This window comes from Petromyzon marinus, chromosome 78, assembly GCF_048934315.1.
Source record: "Petromyzon marinus isolate PM22_M1 ecotype Great Lakes invasive population chromosome 78, UKy_Petmar_22M1.pri1.0, whole genome shotgun sequence".
NCBI lineage: Eukaryota > Metazoa > Chordata > Hyperoartia > Petromyzontiformes > Petromyzontidae > Petromyzon > Petromyzon marinus.
The window spans coordinates 2,571,703-2,593,740 of NC_133744.1; the positions used below are offsets into that span (position 1 = coordinate 2,571,703).

Here is a 22,038-nt window from a genome sequence, read left to right on the forward strand (position 1 = left end):
TTCCGACTCTCTGTGTCTCTCTCTTAGATCTCTCATGCTCACATGTCCTTTGGATTGCACCCTCTGGTTTTGCACCCATGCCTTTGGATTGCACCACTCTTCGATTTTACATTAACATCATGCTAATCTCTCACATTAACATAGCCTCTTCCGTGCCCTCGTCGAGGAGGCTGCTCTCCTATCTTACAGTTACATGCTAATTTCTCACGTTAACATCACTAGCCCCGGCCACTTCTTTATGACCCTTGGTCTACACCCATTTCAAACCTTTTTAAAAGAGTCTGCCTCAGCAGCAGACCATGCTTTCCCACCTGATGATGGGTGCTTGTGTTGCACCCGAAACGTCGTGATTTATTTTATTTCATACCTACGTGACTTTACCGAAAGAACCAAAGAGTATGGATTCCTGCAGTCACGAAAGCTTCAAATCAAGATATTTACATATTTGTTATTTTAAAAAAAACCCGTGTGATGTCATACATCCATACAGGATGAAGTTAATCCTTGAAATATCTCACCCTTTCCTTCATGTGCTATGCATAAGGTATATTGCTCAGAAACGTTACAGTGTTGTTGACAAGTGTGTTGATTTTTTTCCTTTCGACATTTCTGTTAGTACGCATCATACATTTGGAACAAATTTGTTTTATATTTATGTACGTTGTATGTATGTTGTATGTATGTTGAACTTCTTTTGCACCATATGTAGCCAACTGCATTAATCGGAGGTGTGGAGGAAGGACAAAAAAATAAAAACAAAAAGCATTTAATAAAGAAACGAGTATGTCAATTTCAATTGTGATGTGAAAGTGCACGATAACTCCCAGTGGCTTCCTAATATCGGAAGAGCATTCCAGACGGCCGCAGAAGCAGCAGCGCATCTGCAAGTGCCGCACGATGATGCGTTGACCGCCGTCATGTTCGCCTTGGTTTCTCAAGGCAATGCATTTGAAGCATTCAAATGTTGCTTCATCGACGCAAGAAACGCCCTTCGCCACTGCTAATGAATGGTATGGAATGTTTGTTAATTATAGGAATAAAGCTGCTGTCAGAGTTCTCCAACCATTATGCCAACATTATACTTCATTTGTTAATAAAAAAAAGTAAATACTTTGATAGTGAAAAATTCATGACAGTTATTTACCAGTTTATGAATTTAAATACGAAAATGTGAAAGTACGAAATAATGATCATTCAGAAATTATGCTTAAAAGTTTGATGTTAATAATTATGTTAAATCCGAAACTCATCACTAAAATATGTAATGTAAAGTATAGTTAGGAAACGAATGTCTAGCATATATCACAGCTACCCTCTGAGATCCTTTCTTGAAGTGTAACTCTGGTCCACACAGTAGAGGGCAACACTTCTTTGTCACTGTCGATGACAGTATATTTTTTATCGCATGACATTAAAACTAATATTTTAATTTTCAGAGCTGAAATTTAGCTAAATTAAGTGCAGGATATCGGGCTGTGGCAGCTCAGCGTCTGTGACCTCCAAGCAACCCGGCGACCTCTTGCTTTGTGTCTGTTACGTATAGCCTCTGTTGGGTGAGAGGAGTGTTGTAAGTTATGCGTATGGTGAACGTGTTTTTGTTGGTTTAGCTACTGCCCGCATTGGCGAGGGAATAGATGCCCAAAGCGTCCTGGTGTTCATTCTTCTCTTTCGTCTTCTTCTTTCTCTCCTTATTATCCACGTTTACCACGGAGTACAGGCAGGAGCCTTCGGGGCTCGTGGTGTGGTCGGCCGTGGCGGCACTGGCCAGGGAGTAGATGCAGCTGGCTGGCTCCTGTCCCGCAGTCAAACGGTCCCCATGATGTTCCAGCACCGCGTAAACCGCAGAACCCTCGGGGGAGAGAAGGACATTGCTGTGAGCCATTGAAACCTGGGGTAAAATTTTACCTCGTTAAACAAATTACCTGGTGCTGGTGCACAAGTCACATATAACACGAAACAATTCAACAGGATCCGTGTCAAAAGCAACACCATGTGTGTGTGCGGCATTGAAATGTAACGTATATAATCGGCCCTTCACAGTTCATACAGAGGCTAGAGACTCTCTTCTGCGTTGGGTCTTTCACAAAGTGTGTGTTTGTGAGTCCTTTTGAATGCCACTCAGCTTTCCAAGCTTCATCAGGATTGAAATCTAAATAGTTTCAAGGTAATTGCATGTGGCCAAAAGAGGCTTGCGTCGCTTTAAGCGATGACCAGGGACGTTTTTGAGGTCCTGCTGAATCGGAATGCGACTGTTTTCCCCGATTTGTAGGACTTCCTGGAGAGTTGCAGGGTGGCGGCAAAATGGTGGGATAGAAACTTGTGACAGCACGGATCGTCAGGGTGTTGGGGATCGACTTAAGGGTGCCACTGATACACCGCATGGCAGTGATCAGTTGGTACATCAACAAATCGAGTGGTGACTACTTCTGGTCCATACGAGTGCACAATACTTAAATACAGAGTACACAATCTTGATTTGAAGCTTTCGTGACTGCAGGAATCTATACTCTTTGGTTATTTCGGGAAAGTCACGTAGGTAGAAATTTTATAAAATAAAACAGATCACGACGTTCCGTGGCGCAACACAAGCGTCCATCATCAGGTGGGACAACCACATCAAGAAACAATTGCTGTAGTGGGCGAGAGGGCTGGCGTGACAAGAGGTTATATAGGCAAGAGAGGGGGGAGGAGCAAGGGGGGAGAGAGGGGGGGGGAGTGCTGCAAGAGCGGTAGGGGAAGAGAGGACGTGAGGCCACGGGGGGGAAGGGGGAGGGGTTGGGAGTGGGAGGCTGAGAAAGCTGGAGATGCAGATATGACGGCAACAGCCATAAAGCAGTTAAGGTTTCACCTGGTCAATGCCATCCTTCCAATGATTGCTAAATTTGTATCCATCTTCTCGGTTGAAGTTATGTCTATGTTTATATATCTGGATGGCTTCATGAACAAACCTTTGATAGTAGCCTGAAGGTTTGCAGAGTACCATGGTCTCAGAAAAAAACAATGTCATGCGAGCCCACAGCGTTATAAAAATGGTTTCCTGGAGTTTACAAACTGAGTTGTACCTGCGGTGGCAGTTACATTGGGGAAACGAAACGACATGTCTCGGATCCTTTTCGCGAACAAAAGGCAGATTTGAAACACGGCAGAACCAATACCTCTGCCGTTGCTGACCATAACGCTGTGGGCTCTCATGACATTGTTTTTTTCCGAGACCAAGGTACTCTGCAAACCTTCGGGCTACTATCAAAGGTTTGTTCATGAAGCCATCCAGATATATAAACATAGACATAACTTCAACTGAGAAGATGGATACAAATTGAGCAATCATTGGAAGGATGTTCTTCTTTGGTTCTTTCGGTAAAGTCACGTAGAATGAGAATAAAATAATAAATTGATAAAATAAAATAACACAATAAAATTCTCATGACGTTTCGGCCACAACACAAGCGGCCTTCATCAGGTGTTATTTTATTTTATCTATTTATTATTTTATTCTCATTCTACGTGACTTTACCGAAAGAACCAAAGAAGATGAATCCTTGCAGTCACGAAAGCTTTAAATCGAAATGGAAGGATGTTATTAACCAGGTAAAATCTTAACTGCTTTATGGTTGTTGCCATCATATCCGCATCTCCAGCTTCCTCAGCCTCCCACTCCCAGCCCCCCCCCCCACCCTCACGTCCTCTCTTCCCCTAGCGCTCTCGCTCCCCTCCCCCTGCCCCACACCCCCTCCTCTCTCTTTCTTCCCCCTTGCTCCTCCCCCCTCTCTTACCTATATAACCTTTTGTCATGGCAGCCTTCTCGCCCACGTCAGCAATTGTTTCTTGCTGTGGTTGTCCCACCTGATGACGGACGCTTTAGTTGCGCCCGAAATGTCGTGATTTGTTTTATTTTATTTCTAACTACGCGACTTTACCGAAAGAACCAAAGCGTACAGAGTACACAGTTTTATACATCAACAAGTCGAGTGGTGACTACTTCTGGTTAATACTGGTGCACAGTACTCGGCTACAGAGTACACAAGGGCTATTGTTGATGTCCATAGCGCTGATGCTGATGCCCCAGCTTGTGCTTGTTAAAGATGAACATCAGTGGAGGGATGCAAGCAAGGTTGAGGAATCAGATCCCTTTTGTGTATGTATGTTGAACTTATTTCACACTGTACGTAGCCAACTGTGCTGGTTAAAGTAACCCCTTGGGATAGTCATCCAGTTGGGTGACATTAATGCATGAGTGGGTCATGATGCAGAAACCTGTTCTGGAATGATTGGAAGGCATGCACCAAATCAGCTCAATAACAACCAAAATAGGCTGATAGACGTGTATGTTGCCCATGGGCTTGTAATCACCAACATGCTGTTGCAGTATTGGTACATCCACACAACATCATGGATGCATGCTGGGTCCGAGAATTAACATGTGCTGAACTATATAGTGATGGAATCGTGGATGCGGGTCCATGCCCTTGACACCAGGACTGATCTGCCCACTGACCAACGACTTGTCATCTCTAAGAAGTGGCTTACATATCTTCCCCTGTAGTGGTGGTGGACATCCAACAAGGACCCCATTAAAACCCACAGTGGCCTGGTCTCAGCTAGCTGATGAAATTTGCAAGCGGGAATTTCATCATCGCTTGCAGCTAAGGTTGGCATTATCCCCTCCTTTTCCCAATGTCGATGGGAAATGGGTAAAGTATAGGACTGTGGCTCATGCAGCAGCTATGGCTGCAATGAGTATGCAGTTCAGACCTCACCTAAAACCATGGCTGACGAAGGTATATGACATAATCATAACTGTTTGGATCACAGAATTGGTTCTGCATGATGATGAAGATTCCCTGGTAGTGCATCTCTTTCAGAAAGGGGACTGAACTGATTGGAACAATTACAGGTGCATCTCCCTCCTCAGTGTGCCGGGAAAGGTCCTGGCAAGGATCATTCAACATCGCTTTACCAGGTACGCTGAGGAGATGCTTATGGAGCCCCAATGTGGTTTAAAAATGGACCGGTCCTGCACACACACCATATGTTTTGCCTGTCTGCCATAGCAAAGGACCTACATCTCTGCTTTATTGACCTGGTCAAGGCCTATTATGAATATTCGAGGGCTCTGGATTATTCTCTGTGTTTGGTGATCTTTTACTCTGCTCACAATCATTAAGCACCTTCACGATGGTGGGCAGGCCCGGGTAAAAGTACGTGGCTGGGAGTCGGAACCATTCCCTGTTCACCATGGGGTGTGACAGAGATGTCGTCTGGCACCCACATTATTTAACATCTGTTTAGACCACGTAGTTCGTGAAGCCTTCCATGGCTGTACTGGAGGAATCTCCATCTAGTACAGATACAATGAGAGGCTGATCGATGCCCGGTGCGGTCAAGGAATGGTCCCCTATTGCTCAAACATGTTATGCATGCTTTTGATCTGGTGATTGTTGCATACTGGGAGGGGGAGTTGGAGGCGCTGCTGCTGAACCGGGAGCCTGACACTGAGCTAAGGCCTGACAATCAGTCCCACCAAAACTAAGCACCTGCCTGGGGATTTTGTGCCATCAGACACTCCACCCCCACAACTCAACTGGTGATGGGGCAGTTATGGAGAGAGTGGAGAGTTTTTCATACCGGGGCAGTGTGCTCATTACCGGCTCTGCTTTGACAGTAGAGGTCTAACTCCGAATCAGTCCAGCGACATTATATTTTCATCGGCTGCATAACGCTGTGTGAAAGCTACCTGGTCTGTTGCTTTACACGAAGCTTCGGGTCCTCTCGGCCACGGTCATGACTTCCCTTCTCTGTGCTTGTGAAACATGGACCCCTTTAATGGAACATCTTTGCCAGTTAGAAACATTTATGCTGGCCTGGCTATCATCCATTCTGAGTTTAATTAGGCTGGATTGTGTTAGGAGCTCACAAATCCTTGAAAGATCTGGACAAAGTCCCATCGGTGAACTCCTCCAGTACATGAGGCTGTGTTGTCTGGATCATGTAACCTGCATACCCAATAAGCTTCTGATTGGCCGCTTAGAGGAGGTTAAACGGGCACGACATGAGCTGGAGAAGAGATGGACTGATGCAGAATGGGGGGATGTGGAGCTGAGTGGACTTGCCGACGGCTGGTACCAGCAGTGTAAAGATCGGCCTCTATGGAGGATTTGGATCGTGAAGGACGCTGCTACTGGGCAGTTGGAGGCAGTCGCCCTCCAGCAACAATGGAGGGCAGGGGAGCGATGCTCACAACAACAAGCAGAGTGCCAGGCGGCTACAACACAACCGATTGGCACAGTAGGGGGAACAGGTGGTGCTTCTGTCAGTCATCTCAGTCAGTCAACCCATGACACCTGCTGGGTCTGTCACGTGACCTGCTGCCAGCAAGCCTTCAACACTTCACATGACCTCAAGGCGCACCTGGCCTGGCACAAAGGCTGTGATATTGTCACAAAATAAAATCCAATACCTTGTTGCCTGTAGGTATTTCTGTGCTGTTTGCAGCATGTTCTCGGTTTTCGGTTGCATTGTTTCTTGCCTCATTTTCAACATCATATGGCGAATTATTCTCAGGTTCGCTGCTGTTGAATTAAATGCACAAGTTACATCGTGGCGTGTTGTTGAAAAACATCAAACATAACCGAGAAACGGCACACACCCCTCGTTCTACATGTTTAGCTATTTTGTCAATCTACAACCCATTGCCGGGGGATTATTTGACCATACTTCACCACACCAGGTCGTGCGAGTTGAAGTTTACAGACGTGTGAGCATAGAAATATTGTAAAATAATACTTATTTCGCTGATCTCGGTTGAGAATATAGCCCACAGCAGCCTACAACACCTATTGTGGCATAATGGTCGTCCAATCCAAGAACTGTCCAGACTCAACCCCACTTAGCTTCCTAGATTTGAAAAAATTCCAGATGATTTGCTCAGACGCTCTAAACTCTGTTTAAATGCCGCTAAATGGCAGGAGTGCAGTCATTCTTAACACAATTATGCACAGCACAGCAACAATGCAAACGTTAATGATTGCAGAGTAACATTTCCTGGCAATGCAACATTAAAATTACAAATATCCATAAAATCTTCACTATTGAAACATTTTTTCAAGTTGGTGATTTATCTAACAACTGTGTATGTAAAAGTTTAGCTTTAGGTTCTTTCGGTAAAGTCACGTAGAATGAGAATAAAATAATAAATTGATATTATTCTCATTTTACGTGACTTTACCGAAAGAACCAAAGAAGATGAATCATTGCAGTCACGAAAGCTTTAAATCGAAATGTAGCTTTAGGCTTATAAAAGTGGGAACTTTTGTTTGCTTTTCTCACCGGATAATGTTATTGTTGGCCTTGTTATTGCGTCTCTTCTTTAACCAGAAAGCGAAAACCAGAACCAAAATAATAAAAATCGCTAGGAGGTACAAATATGAATCTGAAAGAAAAAAAACCGTAACAGACATATGAAAAGTGAATTTCAAGTATTCTAGTAACAAACGAGAAAACACATTTGGATAACTTAGGGAGTGTTCAATGGATAGCTGATGACCAGCGGGCTTGTAAAACATAAATATAATTGTCAAATAACAAACAAATGTTGCCTGGCTATCGAACAGAGACGGTCGCGACAACGCGCGCTTTTCAGATGCACTTCCAAGGCCGTCTGGAACGATTCTCCTGCCGATATTAGGAAGCCACTGGAGCTGTGCACTTTGAAATCATCAATTAGATTGATAAACTAATTTCTTTAGAACTGCTTGTTGTTGTTGTTGTGTCGAGTTTGTTGTCCTTTTGCCGCACCTCCAGTTTGCACGATTAGCTACATATTGTGTAAAAGAAGTTCAACATACGTACATTGCTGAAACATGCATTTTATCGGCTTCTGGGAGAGGAAGATACGATGCCAAAATGTGTCTTCCAGATAAGAAAGAAACCATCACCTTCAACATATACTTTCTTCCAGAAGACTGGATGAAAGTATATGATCAGGCAGGTGAGGCGTTCGTGAACCCTCGAGAAGGTTCCCCGAGGGGGTGTGGCCAGAGGCGGGGCTTAGCTCCGCCAAAGGGGATATAAGGGTGAGCGGGGGGAATGTTCGGGGTCGGTGTGGAAGCCTGGGTTCCGGACGGCGGTGCTGCCTTCTCCTCCTCGCCACGGGCCATGTGGCGGGTCTTTCCTCGAGGCGCACCCCCTATTCCAGCGTGCTGTCAGCCAGCGGTGAGGCCAGAGAGTGGAGTGAGCCACGGGATCGTGGAGAGAGAGAGAGAGGCGCCTCGTCCACGGATTGGGAGAGTGGAGTCATCGGGAGGGAAGTGAAACTGTGTTGCACCGTTCTGAATAAAGCTCCGTCGTGGAAATACTTTATAACATATGCATGTGGAACTTCTTTGGCACCATACATAGTCAACCATGCTGATCAGAGGTGTGGGGGAAGAAAAACAAACTAAAACACACAAAGCATCTTCAGTACACTTCATTGACATATACTAAGAATACAGAGTATGCTCATTTGCATTTTATAACGAACCCACCTTTATTCTGGTGTGTCTCAGAGTGTTTCACACGTGGCAATCAATCTGTACCTTAAAGACATGTTTCTGAAAGGGCACTCAACGTATCGGTTGTCCCTGAGCTGCATAAGGTGACTAAGCACATGGCCTGGAATTAGGCTTGAGTCTTCTAATAGGGGGGAATGATGGCTATGTGAAATAATCACAATTTAGTAAGTTGCAGTGTCATTTTTCGAATTTCAGAAATCTGGACCATGACGCAAACACAAAATGGCCCACTTATTTATCAACTCGCCACAGTGGCTAGGAGATGTTATCTCCTTCACCTGGTATACAGGAGGTCGATCTTCACCCTGATGCTTATATATTTGGAGTTTGCGTGTCCCTCTCCCCGTGGTCGCGTGAATTTTACTCCAGGTCCTCTGTTTTTTCCTCCACATTTAGAATACACATCGTGCATTTAGAGTATTTAGCTGCAATAACTAATTTCCTCCCCTCTAATTCTATGTCCTCCTCCTTCCACCATCCTATCTCTTGATTCTCACTCTTGCTCTCCCTCTCTCTGTCTGCCCTCACACCCTAGTCAACACACTTCTCCCTAGTCATAACTCACCGTTTCTTCTCCAGCTGAGCTCTCTCTGCTACTTCCCAAATATCCCATTTCCTCCTTTCACCCCTCCCTAACCCCTAAAACACATTACCCTTCAAGGCATATATCAACCAAAGTATTTTTCATGGAGATAAGCTCAGCATGCTACTTCTCATTGGGGGTATCGAGTGCAATCCTGGTCCTGGGCGATCCAATCCCACCTCAACATCCTTCCGTAAGACTTAATTTTAAGACAGATCTGGTCGAGGCATTCACCTACATTTTTGAGATTTTTTGAAAAAATCTGGATCCCCTCTAGATGAAGATGGACAATCGGGTGTCTCGATATCATCTGCCTTTCAGAGACCTGGCTCTCAAACAAACAAACAAACAAAAATGGCATCGACAATGTTTGTTTATGTTCTTGAACGTTTCAAGACGTCCAGGTTGGAAAGACACCCGCTCATAGGTGGCGCTATACGGCAACGATATCGACTGCTCTCCAATAGGCTCCATCTCTCACCTATAAGCCATTACCTTGAAGATCGATCGTGCCCAAAAAAATCCAAAGAGTTCATCTGAATGTGCTCATTACACCCACCGTAAAGCAAAAACTCAGAGTCTCACGTACACCTCTGCGCGATGCCATTGCGTCCTTTCCTGTGAGTGAATTCATCCCCACAGAGTATTTCAACTGGAATTGAACCCACCCACCTACCAAAACCCTTGCTTTCGCTGACAGCGTATCCAACATTCCTGAAACATTTGCAAAAGTGTGTGGCCTGGGAAATCTCCTTACATAGCCAACCATGCTAATCGGAGGTGCAAAGGATGCAAATACATCTGCACTGACAGTAGAAGACGTGATAAGAGAGGAAAGTAGTTTAAACATGTCCAAATCGGAGTCAGGGATGAATCTGAATTCCTGCTGCAAGGTTGGAAATTTCAGAAGACCAGCAGTTCGCACATCAAGAGTGGGACCAGGTTGGCATTCCTTGTTAAAGTATGGCCAGCCGAGGCAACATGGGAATTTAAGCCATCGATAACTTCTTTCAGGTCAGAGAGGCTTTTGCCAGAAGTTGAAAGCTAAAGCGCTACTCCATAGTCGGTGGGGTGGCACAGTGGTAACACTTGTTGCTTCGCTATAATAAGTGCCTGTGTTCAATTCCCGACTCGGTGCCCCTTTTGCGTGGAGTTGATATGTTCACCCCCAACTCTGCAAAATGTAAGTGTAAGTGACTGCTATTGTGGGAGAGATGGTGTAGCGGTTAGCTCTAAGCTGCACAACGAACCCGGCGACTTGAGTTCGATTCCCGCTCATGGCCAACACCAGTGACGATTATCTGAACCGGTACTGGGCCCCCCTTGGAAGACTCAGCCTCAAATGAGTACCTGGTGTGGTGTTTAAGCATCGCCACTAGGGAGACAAAAGCAGCCAGGCATGGTGCTGACCATCCACCCACTCGTGTGCCTTTCCGGCCTTCATAGGTGCTCGCTAACAGCACTTGCCCCAACAGTCTGTTAAGGCTACACGGGGGATCTTTGTCTTCGCGTTGGGCCAAACATCCCAATGCGGAGAATTTACCTGTAAATTACTAAATTTAAATTATGCAGAAAGAACATTCCCCTGACTGTGAAGTCTTGGCAGTGCCCTCCTGAAAGAGTCTTGAGACTCAATGAGGCTTTCCTGGATAAATAAGCAGCATCAAATACGTTAGTGCCATTTACAACCATTATTGGTGAGGATTTTTAGGTACCGGTCAACCGCGCAACATTCACAGCTCGTCATGTGTGTATATTCAACAGTGAGCGGGCACACAACATTACCTTTGTTGTTGTCATCTTTTTCATGCGTTTCCTCTGTGAAGGAGCAAATATAAACTTTGTAATTAAGAGAGTAGCCTGAACACGTTGCGCACTGACAAGCTGGCTCACAGTGTCGTTAAACCAGCCACCACCCTACACAGCCAATTAGTAAAGTTTGTCACGAAAACAGAACATGCCAAATCGTTACTAGTACAGCACACCGGTTGTGTGTTGGAGAGCAAAGCCACAACATTTACATTCTGAGTACGACGTTTCGCCAGTAATTACAACCAGCTTCATCAGGCGGCAGCCAGGAGGATTTCTCCACCTCTGTGTGGAAACTGTGCAACATTTTCAACGCCGTTTTAAGATGAAATGTGCATGAATAATGCTATTTAAATTTCATTGTATTATTAAATTAGTGAACATAAAGAGCTGATAAAATTCCGAATAGAATCTGAATGTGTGGGGCACCACGGTGGATAGGGGGATGTTATTTCCATTGCCTTGTACGCAGGAGGTCGTGGGTTCTATCCCGACCCTGAAGATGCCTGCTGTATATTTGGAGTATGTGTGCCTCTATCTCTCCCCGTCGTCGCCCGGACTTTTTTCTGTGTCCTCCGATTGTTTTTACTCCACATTTCGAATCAGCATCATGCATTTAGGCAAAGCCCACTGAGCTATGCGGCCGTCCATAAATGACGTCACACACCTAGGGGGGTCAGACATTTGATCACTATGTGTAACGAGGGAGAGGGGGAGTTTGAGAAATGTGACGTCACATCAAAATGCGCAACTTTAAATCAACATAAACAAAATAATTGTTATAACAACACAAATTTTGATTAATTTTCATTATTAACTATTTTATTATTTAAATTTATTAAGGTCACCTTTTATTTATTCCATGAAGGAGCATTTTGTTTCTCCATGGGAGAATGGAGAAGCATAAATTTTTATATTCTTGGTTCTTTCGGTAAAGTCACGTTGAAGGGAAACAATAAAATGATAAAATATATATAAAACGATAAAATTCTCACGACGTTTCGACTGTAACACAAACAGTCATCATCAGGTGTGAAAACCAACGGCAAGAAACATTTGAAATGTTTGAAATGTTTTTTGCCGTTGGTTTTCACACCTGATGATGACTGTGTTACAGTCGAAACGTCGTGAGAATTTTATTGTTTTATATATATATTATTATGTTTTTGTTTCCCTTCAACGTGACTTTACCGAAAGAACCAAGAATATGAATCACTGCAGTCACGAAAGCTTTAAATCAAAAAGCATAAATTTTGTAAATTATTAATGATTTTTACTAAACATTTTGATTCTAATGATTCTACCAGGGCCTTTCATTTTGTGGAATGAATATGTGATTGTTATAATTGTACTCTCCATTTTGCTTCGATCTACTACAAAGTTTAAGGTAGTTTTTTTTTTATAGTTATAACGACTTTTATTATTTTATAATTATAAGAGACTTTCAATATAATATTCTGAACATCTGCAGTTTTAGTTAGACGTTGAATAATTTCAAGTGAATTTTATGCTCAATTTCAGCTTTCCAACGCCTTGTGGTGTCACAGCAACGGAGCCACTCTGCCAGCGCTGATGTCCCCTCGCAACCCCCCCACACAAACGCACGCACACCCCCTCTAAACACACACACATACACCCACGTAGGGCCTCGTGGGGGTGGTGGTCACCTGGCACCCTGGGTTTTTACCCAAGGGCCCCCTCGTGGGGATGTTCCACGGTTTCCCAGTGCCAGGAGATTGGCCGACCCCCCCTCCCCCCCCCCCCCCCAGGCCGAATTGCACTGCGGCCCCTTGGATTAACTTAAAATTGTATGGCCACGGTGAGCTCACCGAGTAACCGCAATGAGAACACACCGAACACAGGGGAATAGGGCCGTGGGGAGAGCAAAACATCTAACGAGCTGGCTAAAGCTAAAAACCTCAACCAAGAGTAGGAGACGAAAACGACGGGCACGTAGACAATGGGTTGGGAGAGCAAGCGAAAGGAAAACGACAGGTGGGGGCGGGGCATTGGTTGAAAATCGAAAGGTAGGCGCCCCGATTGGCTGGAAGGGCAACACAACTTGGCCAGAGATTTTTGAATGGGGAAGAGATAAAAGGAGGGAAGAGAAACAACGTCAGCTCAGTTCTCCTCGAACCAGCCAGCCAGCGACCCAGTCGGACTCCTAGCCGCTCGAGCGTCCGAGAGACGCTGGCGAGCGCAGCCACAACTCGACCCAGGCAGAGACCTCCCGGACCCTCGTCCCTCTGACTCCCATCGCGTCCGTAAGATACCGCGAGCACGTCCGAGGGGTGAGGAATTGCGCGAGAGTTCCCCGATCGGCGGCAGCCCGGCGGGGAGGAGAGGAGGCGGTCGGGGGAGAGGAAGAGGGGAGCATCAGCCCCCACAGCCTCCTTTTTAATTTGTGTTTTCTCCTACAACATCAGAGTGCAGCGCCACATTAAACACGCACTATATGACAATAGTCTAAAGTGATTTGAAACATGTATTTTTTTCAAAATGGAAATGTCGTTTTGGGGGGGGGAGGGGCAGAGCTTTGTGACGTCATATTTGAGGGGGGGTCTGCCTTTTTGTGATGCCGTGTGACGAGGGGGGGGGGGGTCAAAAATCGGCCAAAATCGCGTGACGTCATTTATGGACGGCCCCTACGTAGCTCTTTATCAGAAGTGACCTGGCTACAAATGATAGTTCCACGAAATGGCTTATCACGTAAAAATTGATATCAGCGGACAAGCACTCTAAACGTGTGATGTTGTTTCTAAATGTGGAGGGAAAACCCGGGGGACCGGAGACAAATCCACACGACAACGGGGAGTACATGACGTCACCCAAAGGTACATGACACCACCGTTTGAGGGAAATGCACCGACGTGACGCCATGTTAGTGCCAGAACTCCTAGTGACGTCATATTTCAACATTTTAATAAATGTTCTTTTTCAGATCGTACAACATTTCAAATCCCTCCATCCTACATCGTTACTCGTTTGCACGGTATAGGCTGGGAGGGGTGTGAGGAAATACCCTCTGCTCTCTCTTTTCTAAACGTGACCAATCCACAAATTAATCACAAAAAATAAAATATGCAGGCATCTTTGAGCAATAATTATTTAATCTGGACAAAGGTCAATATAGTTCTATTTTGAGTTTTGGTGACGATAAATTGAGTACCACGTTGTGGGCGAATCGCCAATGGTTATCCTATAAAATAGACTCTCTTCCGTGATGCTCTGGAATTTCTACTGCCGTTTCTGGCCTGTAATTATGCGATGAGCCCCGATGCCTCAATGCTCGTGCATTTCCGATGACAGGGGCAAAGAAAATGTGTGTATAGCACAGAGAGTGAAACGCAATTAAGGTACCCACAGTGAATTGCTTGACTACATGCGATAAAAAAGTAGAAGCAATAGTATTGCCCAAGAGTTGCACCACTAACTTCTATTAAGTTTGAGTTCTATCATTTGGAAGCCGTGTTAATGGCTTCTTACCATACTCTTTGGTTCTTTCGGTAGTGCTGGGTGAAGTAATCCAAAGGCGTCCAGTGGCGGTTCCTCTCGAGCCGCTGGTGTTGATAACACAGGAGTAATTTCCACCGTGTGCTCGTGTAACGTTATAGAGCGTCACATAGCTGGAGCCATGCCTAAGGTCCAAGTGTCCCTCGTACATCACGTGGCCCAGTTGATGCACTCCGCTAGAGACTTGTGAGTCCTTGAATTTGTGCATTCCAAATGAACAGCACACACGCGCATTAATAATCCATTAGCATCGCAACATAATCTTTACAGGAATGTAGTTCAGCTAAATCCCTCTAAGAGGGTTACTGGGTTTCAGCATTCCACAATAAAACGGATTTTTTCGGGTATTCAGTTCGATGTCTTAGCATGGTTTCCCTTGACTTTTTTTTAATTCAGGCAAGCCCAGATATGAGTTTCAGGAGTGGTTATATCAGAATTAGCATCTTTATACTACGGGAGGAATCCGATGAGCTATGGAGTTATTTTTCACAGGTGTCCAGTATGGGCGGGTCAGCAAGTTACAACAAACACAATACACAAAACACGATTGGAGTGCAAAATAGAGAGTAAGGTAAGAAAGTCACTAATCCAAGGCGGCACTAGAAGCTGTATGGATTGCAGCAATACCATCAGCGGTGATGCGTTTGATCCTTTGGGCTTCACCACAGTCGCAGTTTGGTGACTCTTTGATTTTCCTTTTATAGAACAACGCGTATGCCGCACATCTCATGCGCTGGGCCCGAACGCGGTTCAGCGTGATTTACTTCGACGGTCGGGTCCTCAATGAAATGTTGTATTTGCCACGTTCATAGCCACCCACCCGGTGTCTTTATATTCGGTTGCCAGAGAGTAGGTGCGTATCCAGAATGGCTTCCTGGATTTAAGCCTAGGGCGTGGGGGTACCTTTATGTCTTAGTAGGCGAAGTTTTCCACGATCTTGTTGTGCTCCCTGAATCGTTGCGGCATCATGGTGGATGTTGGCTGGAGCGATGTCCGCCAGCCTGACAAGCCACGAGAGTGGAGTGGATTTGAAGGTGCCGCTGATGATACTAAGTGCAGTGTTGATTTCAAGATCGACGAAGTTTGTGTGAGGGCTGGCACCCTACACTGCAGCACAAGTCCACTGCTGTAGAGTGGACTGGGAGCTGCATTGATATCTTAACGTGTGGGGCGTAGCTTCCCCATGTTGTTCCCGTGAGTTTCTGGAAAAAAATTACTCATACTTTTGTTTTCATTCTGGCTTGTTCAAGGTGTTGCTCGCAGTTGAGCGTCCGGTCTAGGGTACCTGGGGTGGTGGTTGTGTGTTAGTGGTGTTATGCAGAAGTTGATATTTAATGTTTTCGTGGCTTGCCTGTTGTTCAGATGGAAGACGGAGACGACCCTCTTGGAAGCATTTTATATTAGGCACCAATTTGTGAAATGTGCTTCGAAGATCTTGAGATCTTATTAGATAACTTTTCCAGTGTCTTCTATTGCCCGGCTTTGGTTGCCAATGCGATGTCGTCCACGTATGTGAACTTACGGGAGGATGTCGCTTGAATCTCGTCGGTGTAAAGATTAAACCGCACTGGAGCAAGAACAGATTCCCACAACAGTCCATTGTTCAAATTTAGTGGGCTGCTGGCAGCCTCCCAAAGGTGAATGGTGAACCATCGGTCGCTCAGCATTTCAGTGATGAGTCTGATAGTTGGGTGGCAGGCAAGGCTGTCGCGAGCTTCAGCATGAGACCCTTCCACCACACCATATCATATGCTGAGGTGAGGTTGATGAATGCTGCTCCTGTTTTGAGCTAGTGCTCAAAACCGATCTCAATGTAACTTGTTTAAGCTAGCACCTGGTTGAAGCAATTTTTGCCGGTTCGGAATCCGGCTTGTTCCTTAGGGGTTATGTTGTCGAGCATAGGATTTATCCTTTGGAGCAGGAGCTGCTCCATTCGCTTGTAGCCGACGCTGAGGGGGGAGATAGGGTGGTAGTTTGAGATCTGCGATGCATCCTTGCTGAGTTTAAGAATGGCTATGATCTTAGCCATGTTCCAAGTGAAGGAATAACTCCAACAAATTCTTCCAATGCCATGATGTAACTCGGCCATGCAGGGCGGATCAGTGAGATGTGAAGGTCAATATTGAAGAATACAGCAGCCTAAGTTCACTATTTGTAAAGTTGCCAGAGGTGGTTCTTTTTCCCGGCATAGCATTACCATTATGATCCCGCGACACAAAACATGGATCAGGCATGTAACATTTTTTCCTAGTGTGCTGACTTGAACGTGCCACTGTCTTTTGCGTCACAGAGCAGGTGGTGGCCTTCTGCTGCTGCCCATGATGTTTGTTGCTCAACTGCTTTATCATTGGCGCTGTAGCCCCATAATGTTTGGTAGCTCTTGAAGTCGCCAACGTGATTGGTCGGGTGAATTGGTGGTGGTAGCATCGGACATGGCCATTCAACACCTGGAGGCTTTTAGACGTTAACCACAGTTATGGCATTGATCTTGATGGCGATGTAGTGGGGCGCGTTGTTGGCTGTGACCTGGGCCAAGTCCTTCAGGTTTTTACAGGCATTGCAAGGCCATGTTTCGGATAGTGGCTTGCAGTCATGTGGGCATATTCACTTATTTTCAAACGGGGCACTCTCGTTCCAGATAGGGTTTTTTTTTCCCAGCATCAGGATGTCGATGTCTTGAATCATGAGAATCTTTGCGATATAATCGCATTTCGCACTAGAGAGGCCCTCAAAGTTCAGCTGCATGATTCTCAGCGATGGACCGATATTCACATTACTTTTCTGATGAAAAGGACCATTTCTAAAGCTGATTTTGAAGCCGGGATGCCTTGTGAGGCATTTGGCCACCAATTTAATGACATTCCTTGTGCTCTCGTATGTGGCAGGGAAAACCGTGAGCAGGTTATCATCTTCTTGTCAAGTTAAAAAGACCACTAGATAAATTATATTATGTACCGCGGTGGTAAATTATGGGTAAAAAATGCATTAGCAGACACAGGTGTGGTCACAATCTGCTGATGGGGCACTCCAGTGGCCACGGTGTTTGCCCTCTGGGCTGAGGACCCCTGCTGCTCCAAGGACAACCAGGACCTGGCATGCCGGGTTGGCCCGACCCCCCGAGCTGATTTTTCCGAGCGGATTTTTCAAAGGTGGAGGCCGATCAGCTGTGGGAGTTACTGCGAGAGTACGCCGACGTGTTTAGTGAGCACAATTCAGATGTTGGCCGGATGGACCTCGTCAAGCACCAAATTGACACAGGTGCGGCCTGACCCATTAAACTCCCCAGCTACCGAGTGGGCGTGCCCGAACGGGCCCAGATGAAGGAGGCAGTCGCAGACACGCTCCTCGATAACATAATCCTGCCCTAATTGAGCCCCTGGTCTGCCCCGGATGTGCAGGTGACGAAAAAGGATGGGTCGACATGGTTCTGTGTTGATTATAGGATGCTGAACGCGGTTACCCTCGGCAATGCCTTCCCCATCCCCCACATCGATGATACCTTTGACAGCCTCGCGGGGGTACGGTATGTCTCCACCCTAGATCTGGCATCCAGGTACTAGCAGGTGGAGATGGCAGAGGAGGATCGGCCGAGGACCGCGTTTACCACCCAGATAGAAATGTTTGAGTTCTGTGTGCTTCCATTCGGACTCACTAATGCACCTGCGACGTTCCAGCGGTTGATGGAGTTGGTGATGTGGGGCTCGCAGTGGGAACAGTGCCTGATTTATCTATATTATAGTGTTAAGTAGGTCCCTGCCCGAATACTGGTCCAGGTTGTGGGATGTGTTCCAACGACTGCGAGCAGCCCATCTCAAGCTCAAACCGCATAAGTTTGATTTTGCGCAGTGCAAGGAGGGGTACCTTGGACACCGTGTCAGCGTGGCAGGGGTGTGTACCGACCTAGAAAAGGTAAGTTCCCTAGTGGAATGCCTGTGGCCGAGGAACCTGACGTAGATTAGGTCATTTCTGGGGCTAGCCACTTATTACCATCGATTTGTGAAGGGATTCAGCAAGATTGCGCGTCCCCTAACCCAACTAACTTCCCCTAAGATCCTTTGCCATTGGGCGGAGGCCTGCCACAATGCCTTCACCACCCTCAAGGACCACCTAACCCATATCCCCACCCTGGCTTTCCCTGACTTTTCCGCAGATTTTATCCTAGACACAAACGCCTACAGCAGTGGGTTGGGCGCCGTGTTGTCACAGGTGCAGGATGGGGTGAAGCATGTCATCGCATACGCCAGCTGGACCCTGAGCAGGGCCAAATTGAACTATTGTGTGGCCCGTCAGGAACTGTACGCCGTGATTTTCGCGTGCAAGCAGTTTCGACCGCATCTGTATGACTGGAGATGTCACGTGCGCACTGACCATTATGCTCTGAAGGTCCTCCTCAATTTCAAGGAACTGCGGGGGCTGATGGCCCGGTAGCTGACACAGTTGCAGGAATAAAACCTGCAGATCAAGTACAGGGCTGGACGGATGCACGCGAATGCTGATCCGTTGTCGAGGCAACCCGCGGTGTGCCCTGAGACACGGGCCGAGGAGGCCTGCCCATATTTCACGGGGGGCACTGCAGACAGACGGCGCTCCCCCTTGGGAGCCCTAAGACTAACCCCTTCTGTCAAGTAAGAGCACCGTGTGTGTCGCAGAGGTCCCTGCCGAGAGGGCCAGGGGCCCAGGGGGCCAGCCGGCGGGCACATGATCTTGCACCGATGGGACAGATGGGATGCTCTGACCAACCCGGCCGGATAAAAGAGGAGGTCGGATGCACAGTCTCCAGCCTGGACAATGAGCAGCTACGACAGGCACAACAGCGGGATCAGGACCTGGAAGTGGTTGAGGCGGCACTGCGGGAAAACGCCACCTGGAGTGGGTTGTACTCCCGGTTGTGTGTGAAGGATGGGGTGGTGCAGGAACTAGCCAAAGCCGGGAAGGTTGGGGTGCATCTGTGTTCCCGCCTAGGTGCGGCCACACTTGGGGTTCATGGCAGGGAACAGCGCACTCGGGAGACCCTGCATCGCCAGTATCTCTGGCCCAAACTGAACCAAGACGTGGCCGCCTAGGTACAGGGCTGCCGCACTTGTCAACAGTGTGGGCAGAAACCGGCGTAGCATCAGGTACCCCTGAGGCCGTTCCGCGTCAGCCAGGCGAACCAGTTGATTGGGGTCGACCTACAGGGGCCGTTCCTGTGGTCCCACCGAGGCAACCGGTACATTCTCGTGGCTGTGGAGTATTTTATGCGCTACCCAGTGGCAGTGGCCATCCCCGATAAGATGGCCCTTGTGGTCGCCCAGGCATTTATTGAGGATTTCGTGCTCAAACATGGGATTCCCGAACGAGTCATTACAGACCAGGGAAGTAAGTTCGTGGCAGAGCTATTTCAGGTGCTGTAATGGGAGTTCGTAATCCAGAAGGACCGAACCACAGCATAACACCCCCAGGCGAATGGTATGATGGAGCGCATGAACCAGTCCTTGGCCGGAAAGCTCAAATGCATGGCGGCCGCCAATCAGCAGGATTAGGATGAACACCTCCCCTATACCCTGTTTGCCTATACCACCACGGTACACACTTCTACTGGGCAGACCCTGTTCCTAATGATTTTGGTCGTGAGTCTCGCCTACCTGCACACCTGTTGTTTGGCGTTCCACAACCACATCCGGAGGAGGGGAGCCAGCCCGTGGAGCACTTGATGAGGACTCTGCGCGTGGCCCGTGGCTAGGCCTACCAGCAGGGGGAGGCCGCTGACCAGCGGCAAGAGCAGGGTGCCCGTCCCCTGTGTGGAGCCTCCCTTCTACTCAGCAGGCTCTAAGGTGTGGCTGCATATCCCGTGTGTAGGGGCCGGACAGGAGGGGGGGAAGCTGACAACCTACTGGTGAGGACCCTGGACCGTCGTGCGGCAAATCTCCCCCTGGATGGTGCTGATTCAAGACAGGGAGAGGGGTCGAGAGACGGTGGTTAACATCCGCCGATTGAAACCCTGGAGGGCGGCCCCTGCCGGAGAGGTGCCCGCCTCTCGGGTGCCTCAAAACCCTGAACCCCCCGAACCCCCCAGACCCCCCAAGCCCCCATACCTGACAGCTTCAAGCCATACATGGGTCCCGCTGGGCCCAAGTTCCCAGCGGGCTCTGGCCCAGCAAGGAGGCGACGGGCGCGGTGACACCTAAACCCCTCTCCCCCTGAGTTTTTTACCCACCCAGGTGACGCCGAAGTGCAGGAGAAGCCTCTGTCATAGAGACGGAGACCGCCGCTGGGGCCTCGCGAAGCTGAGCCACCACCCGCGACACCAGCGAAAGGAGCCGGACGGGTCCCACGGACTCTGCGGCGCTACCTGGTTAGACCGACCCAGGTGAGGTGCTCCAGTCAGACCACGACGGGGACGGGCACCTTGGGCGGCTATGTTTTGCCACGGCCTCAAAGCCACTCTGCAAGCACCGCGACCCCCTCCTGGCCCTCACACTGAATACACACACGCAGTGCACACATGTAGTGTCCTTGCGTGGGATAGCTTGCACACCGGGTTTTAATCCAAAGGGTCCATAGGTTTCCTGGTGCCAGGGAATTGGCCGACCCTCGCGGGACAATGTACATCGCGGTGCCCCTGAGTTGTCTTATCAGTGTATGGGCACAAAAAGGTTAACTGGCCAGCCGCGATAAGTCATTCACGATATCGGAAGAAGCTGGGGTGGAAAAAACGAGAAAGGCAAACAATGAGATCAGCGGAGCGCAGTGCCACGACCCTCCCCCGCTGACCCCTATACCAAATTCACACCCGTGTATTGACAATGGATCGCAGGAGCACCGGCCACGGCGATCCATGTAAGGGCAAAACAAAAAAAGGAACAACCCAAGCAGTAACCACGGGTAGGCGCATGATTGGCCGCACGGTGCGACGCAACCCCAGGTTTTTGAAGTCAAGGGAGTCAAAAGGGGAGCCCGGGGGCCATTCGAACAGTTGATCTTCAACATCTTGGCCGTCAAGACTCCCCTGCCATTTTGCCTTCTTCAGCCGCTCGCAGCGTCTGCATGACGCCAGCGAATGCCACTACGAGGCAGTGTTAGGCAATACTTTCTCGTCCTCTCCTCTCCGCCTCTCACAGCGTCCGTTTAATGCCCTGAGTACAGCTATGAGGTGCGTGATAGGATGCTTGAGTGAGTGGGAGCATAGACAGCAGGAGGCTAGGTTTTTCTCGCAAGATACTCCCCCTGGGTAGTGCCAACTGGGTAGCTTACTTTAAGGGATTGTGGTTTTGCACCGAGAATAAAAGTTAGCACAGAGCATAGGTGGTGTGGTGTCTGCGATTTCTGTGTGGAGCGACTGCGTGTGCAAGCTGAGACCTGGGTAGCGGTGGGGGAACATGCGGCGAGAGTGAACACGGGGTGGTAATCACAGGATCGCTATGTTTACCCGCGTGAGGTAATCGCGCAGGTGTGAGCGCACTCACAGACTTATTTTGTTAGTGTGGCCGCGGTGTGCGTGGGTGTGCATGTGGAACCGTAATTTTTTAAAGAAATGGGGGTGGCTGTTGAGACATGGGGGTGGAGAACTTTGCAGAGGTACAAAGGAAAGGCAAGGCCATG

The 22,038-nt window shown here is 47.8% G+C and overlaps 1 protein-coding gene across 4 annotated transcripts in view; it reads right to left on the reverse strand.

The window, feature by feature from the left end:
• Window positions 1–750: 750 nt before the first annotated feature.
• LOC116957602 (uncharacterized) overlaps window positions 751–22,038 on the reverse strand; it is a 34,891-nt gene continuing 13,603 nt past the window's right edge. For all 4 annotated transcript variants that reach the window (XM_076056821.1, XM_076056818.1, XM_076056817.1 and 1 more), the window contains 5 exons: window positions 14,431–14,650; window positions 10,921–10,953; window positions 7,327–7,429; window positions 6,458–6,569; window positions 751–1,849 (listed from right to left, as the gene is read on the reverse strand). In XM_076056821.1, coding sequence (XP_075912936.1) covers window positions 1,604–1,849; window positions 6,458–6,569; window positions 7,327–7,429; window positions 10,921–10,953; window positions 14,431–14,650 — 714 coding nt within the window. In that variant the 3' untranslated portion in view covers window positions 751–1,603. The remainder of the gene's footprint in view (window positions 1,850–6,457; window positions 6,570–7,326; window positions 7,430–10,920; window positions 10,954–14,430; window positions 14,651–22,038) is intronic.